This window comes from Dendropsophus ebraccatus, chromosome 9 (genome assembly GCF_027789765.1).
Source record: "Dendropsophus ebraccatus isolate aDenEbr1 chromosome 9, aDenEbr1.pat, whole genome shotgun sequence".
NCBI lineage: Eukaryota > Metazoa > Chordata > Amphibia > Anura > Hylidae > Dendropsophus > Dendropsophus ebraccatus.
In genome coordinates this window covers 90,098,985-90,108,958 of record NC_091462.1, presented here as the reverse complement: position 1 = coordinate 90,108,958, position 9,974 = coordinate 90,098,985, and the positions used below count along the sequence as shown (strand labels likewise).

At 41.5% G+C, this 9,974-nt stretch overlaps 1 protein-coding gene across 3 annotated transcripts in view; it reads right to left on the bottom strand.

Annotated features, from left to right (window-relative positions):
• Positions 1 to 541: 541 nt before the first annotated feature.
• Positions 542 to 9,974, bottom strand: part of USP42 (ubiquitin specific peptidase 42) — a 25,610-nt gene continuing 16,177 nt past the window's right edge. For 2 of the 3 annotated variants that reach the window (XM_069983825.1, XM_069983826.1), the window contains 9 exons: positions 8,581 to 8,663; positions 7,033 to 7,144; positions 5,921 to 6,061; positions 5,582 to 5,682; positions 5,357 to 5,489; positions 4,122 to 4,685; positions 2,658 to 2,743; positions 1,375 to 2,184; positions 542 to 677 (listed from right to left, as the gene is read on the bottom strand). In XM_069983825.1, the coding sequence (XP_069839926.1) occupies positions 662 to 677; positions 1,375 to 2,184; positions 2,658 to 2,743; positions 4,122 to 4,685; positions 5,357 to 5,489; positions 5,582 to 5,682; positions 5,921 to 6,061; positions 7,033 to 7,144; positions 8,581 to 8,663 (2,046 nt within the window). In that variant the 3' untranslated portion in view covers positions 542 to 661. The remainder of the gene's footprint in view (positions 678 to 1,374; positions 2,185 to 2,657; positions 2,744 to 4,121; positions 4,686 to 5,356; positions 5,490 to 5,581; positions 5,683 to 5,920; positions 6,062 to 7,032; positions 7,145 to 8,580; positions 8,664 to 9,974) is intronic. The other variant, XM_069983827.1, reaches the window with a different exon arrangement.

Sequence of the window (9,974 nt, the reverse complement as noted above, 5' to 3'; positions counted from 1 at the left end):
CCTTGGCATTGTTTTTGGGGACTCTGTAATTTAATTCATATGCCAATGAGGCGTTTCGGCATGACATCACTGCAGGGCGCAGCCCAAATATTCATTAGAAGGGGCTGTGCCGCCGGGGCAACCTCTCTGGTATCCTGTCCCAGCTAGGGTGTGGAGTAAGCCTCCTGTAGTGCCATAGTGGAGGAAAGTCTGAGAACCATTAGAAATCACAACTTATGACTAGCTAGGAACCACATCTGTGCAACTGCATCAATACTCTCAGGCAACTTGTGACTGCTACAGAGCCCTTTCTGACAACACTCACATTCTTATAGGATAAGCATGCATTCAGATTTAAAGGGTACTTATTTTCAAAAACTTCTGGTATATGAGTGACGTGTCAGCAGCTTTGAGTAATGGGAGTCTGAGCAAAGACCAATTTTGGGGTGGGGGGGTTGGGCGCCAGAGGAGAAACCCCACTTAACAAAATGCCAGACATGTCACTATCGCATGTCAAAATGTAATAAATTAAATCTTTAAATGAATCATGGGCAACTAACCCTTTCTAGTCTGGAGGAGAAATATATTTAGTTTAAAAAAAAAAATTAAAAAAAATCATTTGTGGTAGTTTAAATGCAGCATATCAGGATGTTTCTATGGAGTCATGTCCATGCAGGAGATGCTACGTCTTAAGGGATCTAAAGAGGAGAGGAAAAAAAAAAAAAAAAAAAAGGTTACTTATACAGATTTTAAAAAAGTGCATTGTTAGACAGCTGTATTACTTCCACAATATAACCCTATGCAATTCAGTCACATCAGGTATGTAGATCAGAAAAGACACAGTGTAATGGTGTGTTCAGAGATTTAATCGTACAAGATTTTTGAAGCCAAAGCCAGGAAAAAAAAAAAACCCGAGAAAGACCAGAAATATCAGCATGATCCCTTTTCATAGTCTGATCCTGGCTTTGGCTTAAAAAATCTGCCAGATAAATCTCACGCTCCATAATTTACAGATCTTACAGAGTGTGAAGCTGTGCAGCTTATTATGCATCTAATGATGCGGGGAGAGCAGAAATGTTTAAATATCGCAGGATTGTATTGAAACAACCACATCTGGGTCAGTACAGTCCCACAAACATTTTAAGACTTTCAGCTTCTCCCTGCATCATATTGATACATAACACCAGGAAAGCTGCTAGTCCACTGTGCAGCTTCACGCTCCATAGATTATGAAGTGTAAAATTAAGGTCTTTTCAGACTTCAGAATTATCAGTGATAAATTGACTTTTTGGGAATCTGCAAAAACAGATAGGAGGGTAACAGAAGGCCACAGGGTGGAGGCTGCCTAAAGCTTGCCAAGCAATACTGGTAGACTTGAAAAGGGTTTAAACTTACACTTTTCTTTCTTCCATTCGAAATGTCTGTTTCTCCTCAGAGTTCCCTTTTCTCTTGTAGTCCGGTTCATAACCATCTCCCCCTGCGCTGCTACCATGCTCGGGTTTTCGTTTCTTGCAGTTTTCATAATGTTCATGGTGATTAAACCTTCCATGAGAATGATGAGAGTCAGAATGCCTTGAGAAAGAAGAGTAATGAGAGTGTTTGCTGCTGTAGCCATTATCCCGTCTGTCTCTAGAGTGATGGTACCAGTCAGGTCTATGGTGTTTGTAATCCCTGTAGTGATAGTCCCGATCATCTCTGTAAGAGGAATGAAAATGATCCCATCTTTGATGTCTGCTGTAGTGGTTCCTCTCGCGGCTGTGAGAGCGATCTCGTCTTGACTGATAACGATAATGATCGTCCATTTTCCCTCTGCTCCTTGACCGATGTCTCCCATGGTTTCTGTGACCACTTTCACTTTGAGGCAAATGGTTCCTGCTTCTGTATTCATCGTTGTGATAGTGTTTATACCGATCGTACTTGGAGCTGTCTCTGCTCCGTGAATACAGTTCACTCTTCCGAGAGTCTCTCTCATGCTCTGAACGAGATCTCTCGCTGCGGGAACGTTTCCGGTCACTGTGTCCATTATGAGATGTATGATCATTTCCATTTTTCACATCTTGGAGTGTAGTGCAAGCTTCCCTTTGGTGCTCTTCGGGTACAGAAGATGGCGAAAATCCATTCTGATGCATCTCAGAATTTGCTACATTGTGTTCTGAATGATCTTCTACATTAACATCCATGCTGTCGTTCTCTGTATTTTGCAGTCTACCAAACAAGAAAAGAGAAAAACATATTGTCAATTACTAAAGAGGACTGTAGACGCTAAAAAAATTAACTTCCATTGAGTGGCAGCAGAAAGGGAGCAACACAGGGCCCTCTGCTGCCACAGTTTGTGTCAGGAACTACAGGGCTGATATCCTCCTCTGATCAAGCACTGCTGCACAGCACTATACAGAGCATATATTCTTATATACAGTATCCGCCCGGGGGAGGGGGAACACTGGGGAATGCTCAGAGCAGCAGAGGGGCCTGTTTCACCCTATACTGCTGACACTCAACATAAGGTGAATGGTAGCTAAAAAAAAAAAAAAAACTATACATTTATTTTATTACAGTACTCTACAAAGTACTCTAAGTTTATTAAAGCAATGTAATGGCAAAGTCTCAATGTAATGGTATAGTCTCCCTGAAGCACCCCTTTAAAGTGAAGGTTTTTCAGCTTGGCACAATCTACTTACATTTGTTGCACTTCTGCTCTCTCACTCTCAGGGTGAGGAGATATAGCTACTGCTGTTTCTTCCTTAGTCACAGTTTCAAGGTCAACCTAAAAGTAAATAAACATAGATGTACATCAAGTCCGTATATGAAATAGGTGCCATACCACACAGACAGACCTGTCACTGTGACCCCCATGACTGGCTGTCATAGCAAATCAGCACGCTAAAAATATTAGGGTCATAAGCATGGATTCTAGAATGGGTCTAAGTGGACAGAACTGTATGGCTCCCTCACCTTTTTCAGTCCAATTGTAAATCCCACTTTTAAATTACCTTGTAAATTCGCTCTTTTCAAATAACTTTTCAGGGTAAGCTGCTGTGTGTTTACAGGAGGAGCGGCACTAGTTTTAGGTTACTAAATAAGTGGTATATGACACCCCTCTCAACCTTTCAGTAATCCCCAAGCTACTGGGTGGAGGCCAGCTGTTATGTTGTCACCCATATACTGCTCTTCTACCTCTTTATTGTACACCTTAAAGTGACTGTACCACCAGGCCCAGGCAGAAGCACTGGAGGCGTCCGACCCACCCTTAGTGGGAGGAAACCTTAGCCCCTCTATTATAGGGTTCCATTGATTCTAACGGAGTCACGTCATGGAGGGGCTGGGGTTTCTTCCCACTAAGGGTGGGTCAGCCCGCCTCCAGTGCTTCTGCCTGGGCCTGGTGGTACAGTCACTTTAAGGAGCAAGATCAGCATGGATATAGATACATTATAGAGCAGTATTGAGCTATATAAGCTGTGACTTAAAAGTTAAAAGCGTGAGATCTACTATTAACAGTAGGCAGTCTACATTTGTTCCTGGCCCTTTAGTTTCAGAATTGCCAGCCTCACAGAGCTGTGCACACACTTCTCCCAGAGATGGCCGGACCATAAGAACAATGATGCATTTTGCCCCTCTGCCATTTTGTCTCAAACCCCCTTCTGATAGTATGTAAGCTCATGCATGAGAGCAGGGATCTCACTCCTCATGTATGGATAATTATATGTATCTCTCTGTAATGTCTATTTTTTGTCTATGTACGTAACCCCAGAAGTGCTGCGGAATCTGTTGGCGCTATATAAATAAAAAATTATTATTATTAATTATTATTGTTCTCGTGATCAGTCACAGTCTGCACACCGAGACCCTGACCAGTCAAGAGATTGTTCTTTTTTTTGATGACAGGTACTCTATAAAGATAAAACATTCATTGCACCTTTTTCACTTTATAACTGGCACAGCTCCATATTATTAATAGTAGCTGTGTACTAAGCTGTGCTTGGAGAACAGCAGTTGCCCATAAGAACCAGTTTGCATCTCATCCTTCAGTGTTTAGGTGGTACAAAAGGTACCAATGTATTCAATGCATTATTGTAGAGCTGGCAATAATCTGAGGAGAAGTTCTAACCAGAAAGACCAGTAACACTTAAAAGTATAACACTTACTTCAATAGAGCCATTAAGTTTAACAGAACTTGCACCACTGGTGGACTCATAAGCGTCCTGGTCAACTGGATTAGCTTTAGATGCAGTCTCCTCTTCTTTCATAACAGAATTACCAGGCAATTCAATGGCAGAATGTCCATTAATTATGACCGATCCATTCACTAGCTCTCCACTAATTTTTTTTTTCCGTACACCTTTACTCTCCTCTTCAGATTCCTCTGAGGATTCAGTCCCGTAAGGAACCAACAAAGTGGAAGATACTATAGGATTGACACTGGCCAAAGGTCCACGATTCAACTTATATGGGAGATCCATAGTGGATGACGTTGCAGGGGCAACAGAGGTAGACTGGGCTGGGGTGTTTAGTTTAGTTTCAGAGGAGGACATGCCTTGGACAGGAAGTGACTTATTGATGTTCACTATGATTTTTTGCTTTTTGCCATTCATAGTCATTTGTCTGTTCATAGGCAAAGGGCCAATGCATCTTTTAATAACGTTGCCATTTATTCCAGAACCATTTAGAGGTGTTTTCGGTGATCTATTTCCATTCATGCTCTTTGTATTCTACAAAAATAAATAAAATATAATAATTCCTGCAGATAGGCCACCAATATTAGATAAACGGGGGTCTGATGTGTGGCACCCCCACCAATATGCTGTTTACAGGTGCACGGCAGTTTCTTCAATGTTCATCTGCACTTGCTTCACAATTTCTATACTTTTAGCAGTAGTGGTGCAAGGAACTTCAGCGTTACCCAGTTCAGTTGAATAGGAGAATGCTGTAATTTCTTGCACCTCAGCTAGTAGAAGTACGGCAACTGCAGGGACAAGTGAAGGCAACTGTAAAGCAGCTGTGTCAAACACGAGCGCTGCAGCTACTCCAAACAGCTGACTGGCGGTGGTGGCGGGAGTCAGAGCCTGAACGCTCAGCATAGACGTAGATATTGGACACCATGCTAATGGTTTTACTTTTAAGTGCCTAAATTTCCTTTATTACAATACAGTGCAAAATGCTCAATTCTACTCCCTCTAGCGAATAAACATCTAAGCCCAAATCAAACAATATTAAATTTGATTTGAGCTTAGAAGCAAGATCACCAGATGGCTGAAATTGAGCAGCTTGCAGTGTAATGTAATACATGCAAGCTTCTGAAGAAAAATCTTACACTTAAAGTGGTCCAAAAAATATTTAGTTATATTAAACATTGTGAACATAATGTAGGGGACAGTCTTACTTTGATGATCTGCTGTGGTCCTATGAAATCAGACTTGGTGCCTCCAACCTGATGGCTGCTACTGGGCTGAGGAGAGTTGGGGCTGGCAGACTGATGAGAGTAAGGTGCGTCTCCACACTGCACATTCTGCGATCTAAAGAAAAGAAATAGAAAGTAAAACTTCTAAAACAAAAAAATATATATGTCTTGTGCCCAGACAACTATAGCCAAAAGTAAATTACATACCGGATATAAAATAGAAGGTACGCTTGCTGGTTAAGCACTGTCCGGATATCTGCACTGGACACAATCGAGTCATTCATCAAGTACCATTGGTCATTACTGGCCTGGAAATAAAAAAAAAATAAAAAAATAAAGATATAAAAATAATAATAATAATTTATTTAGTAAGAACGGACAGTAAAGTAAACTATAGTAAGCACATACATTTTAAAGACTACAGATGTCCTATGAAGAAAATGTGTTTACTATAGAGTGAAAAGGGTGATACAGAGAAAGCAGTTACTTCAGTCATGCACCTGGCATATAAGGTAGAATAGAATACATGCTCTAGACGTTCCTCACCTTTATATAGCAGAAATAATGTCCGGTGTGACAGCTCAGGCCTGTATGCACAAGAACAGCATATAAAGAGTACATGATTGGTTCTCCATGGGGGTTGGAGGTGAATGGACGGATGTTAAGGTATTCTGGGTACTTTATTTCCTAGACAGAAGGGAGCAAAACACTTTAAACCTTTCACTGCCAACTATGTATTCAAATACATCATGACTTGAAATGCAAAAGCTTAGATCATCAGGAAGAAAGAACACTGCCTGTTACCTATGCACTTCCATTGGTGGCAGCAGAGGGGACTGTGTCACCCCTTATCCCTGCCAGTAAACCAAAATGCAAAGTATACATCCATTTTAATGTTTATTTAATATCTAATTTATTCTAATAAAGATATATTACAAAGTAATAGAACATGCCTCAGTATCAGATCTGTTACATGCTGCTGCGATGATCCTCTGCTCTGGCTAGCTACTGCCCGGCTGGCATACTGATAGCTGATCTCACGCTAAGCTGACGTAGCAGAGTGGCATTTACTTATTCCGACCATGCCGTAAAAAGGTGTATTGGTCAGGATAAGGCCTTATGACAGCCAAAAAAAAAAATAAAATAAATCATATTGGTGGTGACAAAAGGGTTAATCACAGATGTTTTTATGCTTTTGATGGTGGGGTGTCTTATAATATTGAGAAAAGACAAGCTTTGTACAAACTTGCAATATATGGTAGACAAATACAGAGAAACAGAAAATGATACTGACACATGTATCTCTATGTTAGCAAACCCCACCATGAGCCAAACAGAGGCCCCTACAGGAGTCCATCTGACCTCAGGGATCCCAGTGGAGGATGAAACTTCACTTATCCGAGCATAGCTATGGCAAGTAAGGAAACCTCACTTGGGTTTGTTCTGAATGTTTCCTAGGTCCCTCAGATTTGCCCTGTCATCCCAAGCTGATGCTTACAACGGAAGGAGAAATAAATCTCCAAAAAGAAGACAGAGCAGTGCAGATGCCAGGACAGGGAGATTTCTAGATCACAGTTTGCAGCTTTGCTGGGAGAGCTACTATCACCCAGTGAGCCGAAACAGAATAGCAGCAAAAAGAATAAAAGAATTAGATTTACCTTTGAAAGTTTCCCACCGCTGAAGCTTGCAAACCTCTTCAAGGACAATGTCAGCACATTCGATATTCGATGTATTGTAAATCTTTTTGTTGCAGTAACCAACTGTTTACACCTAACAAGAAAAGGCCAAATAAAGAAATGTAGACAGTGCATTTAATGTAATACAATGTTACTCCTAAGGATCAGTACAGAATCAGCAGGAAAATCTTCATTTGTTTCAAGTAGATATAGGGGCGATGCTGCTGAAAGTTCTTTTATAGGTTGAAAGTCATGGCTTTGCTGTAAGATGAGCACCTTATCCACCTGCATTGTACTGGAAATTAAAAATGTGATTTAAGCAATAGTCATTTTCTGATTGTACATTCTATTTATGTTAAACATTTATATCTTTATTTTACATTTATATTTAAAATAATTCAGAAATTTAGCAATTTCCATTCTGGCCACTAGGGCTAAAAGAAGATTTCCTGTTCTGTACCGAACATTTCCCAATGGCGCCTCCTTATCACAGACACGAGTACTGTGACAGGTGACACTAACATAGATAGAGGTGCGCAGAACAGCTGCTGCTCACAACCCTGCTTCATCCTCCCTGCAGAATGACTGCTATAGAAAACGGAGCATGCCCAGAAGCCTTATTGTCATTCATCTTAATAGGACATGTTCTGTCTCTTTTTGCCTATGGCCCACGGGGGTTACTGTAAAGCATGTGGTAAAAACCTAAGGCAAGATGGCAGACCTCATATTAATGTAGGATTATTAGAATTATCAGTGAATCTGGGCTAGGACTAGGCGCAGGCACCAGTGTTGAGGTTCATTGATAATTCTTGGCTGCACCACAACTTTTCACTGTTTCAAGCAGCAGCTGTTTTTAAGCCCATGTTCCACCCATATTTCTGTGCTGCGGTCCCCTTATTCAAAGGATTTTCCAATCGTAATGCTTACCAGTAAATTTTACCATAATATAACAATCCTGTATGGAGCACCTTTTTAGAGCTCTACACTGTGCCTTCCCTCTTTTATTCGTCCTAGAAGTGCATGAAAAAACTGACAAAATTAGGGGTACTATTCCATTTGTCAGAGGGCCATGTCCCAGTGTAGTATAAAGCATAGATGCAACTGGAAAGACCCAGACTTTCTAGTAAAATGCTGTCACACAACTGTGCAAAAGACTGGTTAGGGACCAGGGGGCTGGGTACACGCATTCTGTAAGACACTAATAATGTTTATGGTCTACAGAGTGCCTTTACTGTGGGCCGTTCTTTATTACTACGTTGCTCTGCCCCCAAATAACCCCATTATGTTTGCGTCAAGTTAGATGGCTTCTCCCTCCATACATGGTGTTCTATGGAGGAGTGTCACATACGCATCACTCAAACAAGGGGGGGGGGGGCAGGCTTGTGGAGAGTGACAAGCATCATTACACGCTGCCACACAGGAAAAAAAAATAAATATTAAACAATGAAATTGTAACTTATTTGTTTGCGGCTCAACATGTAGAATGTCATTGCATTCAAATATAAAGAGAGAGTTTATAGCCCTACTTACTTGCTGCAGTTATATGCATTGTCCCCATCGAGCTGCTCGGCTTTCACAAACTGCTCCAAGGCTTTATTTACACTGTGGGAGGTCTACAATAAGAAAAATGAGCAAACAGATAAGAGCAGCCCTTTTCAAGTTCTAAATTATCCCAATTTCCCTTTACATTAGGTCAGCATACGGTCAAGAAGGTAATAACATTTACTGCAGTGTACTGGACCCACTAAACTTGTTGACCATGTTCGCACCATTAAAGTAGGGGTTCTTTTACATTATGCAATTTGTTGGCCACTGGCAGCCACAAACTAGTGCCATTCAGCGAGCTCAGCACTTGTTTACAGTGCCTTTACATGGCACAACAATATCAGGTGGCTGGGCTGCACAAATGATCCTTGTATTCTTGCAGCCCTGGAAACTGAGAGCACAGATATGTTTACACCTGTGCTGTTAGTTTCCAGATCACAAGAAGAAGTGTATACTTATCTTCCGCACTGCTTGTGATCGGACGTCTTCCGGATGCCAGCTGTATCTTTAGGCCCTGCCTCCTCTGGCTGTTAATCATTCTGGAGGCAGGGCCTGAAGATACAGCAGTGGTCAAGGATGGGAGACCCAGATGTCGGATCACAAGCTGCATAGATAGTACAGTGTACACTGCTGCTTGTGATCTGAAAAGATATGTATATATCCATGCTGTCAGTCTCCTTTTGTTATTGGCCACACATAACCCTGTTTACACAATGTGCTCCAGACAATCATAAATTTTAAAGCCCTCTCAAAGACCCGATCAGACGGTTTTAGAGGCATCAGCTAATCGGTGGACTTTTCAGTGGATTTGTATAAAGGAAATCTGCAGTGTTGTATTGTAACAGCACTGCAAATGAAGTTTTAAAGAAATGTTTCAGTCTTTCATGCTGCAGATCCACTGTGGATTTACCCTATTGACAATTTTGTGCAGATTTTTATGAAAATGCAGTGTAAAGTTAGAGCTGCCATACATTTTATAATGAGGTCGAAACAGGCCGCTGGCAGCAGGGCCAAGACTCCGACAGATGATGGCAGTGGAGATGGGGGTCAGACGTAAGTGATTTTCGCTCCCTGACATCTGTTCTTGGAGAGAGAAACTGCCAGAGCCATTTGGTTGTGGCCTTAAGTGTCTGTTATAAAAAAAACTTTTGATTGTCCGGGACGGAGAGTTCAGACCGGTACAGATCAGGAGAATGAGCGAGGAGAAGACGCATTGCGGCATGTCCATCTCCACTCTGGGATAAATAAATAAATGTCGGACTTCTAGTTGAGCCCGACTCTACCAGTTCGTTCTCCCGATTGCGACGGGTCTGAATACTCAGACCCAGAACAATCAAAACTTTTGGCGTGCCTCTATGGCATGTCAAAATGGTTTTCGT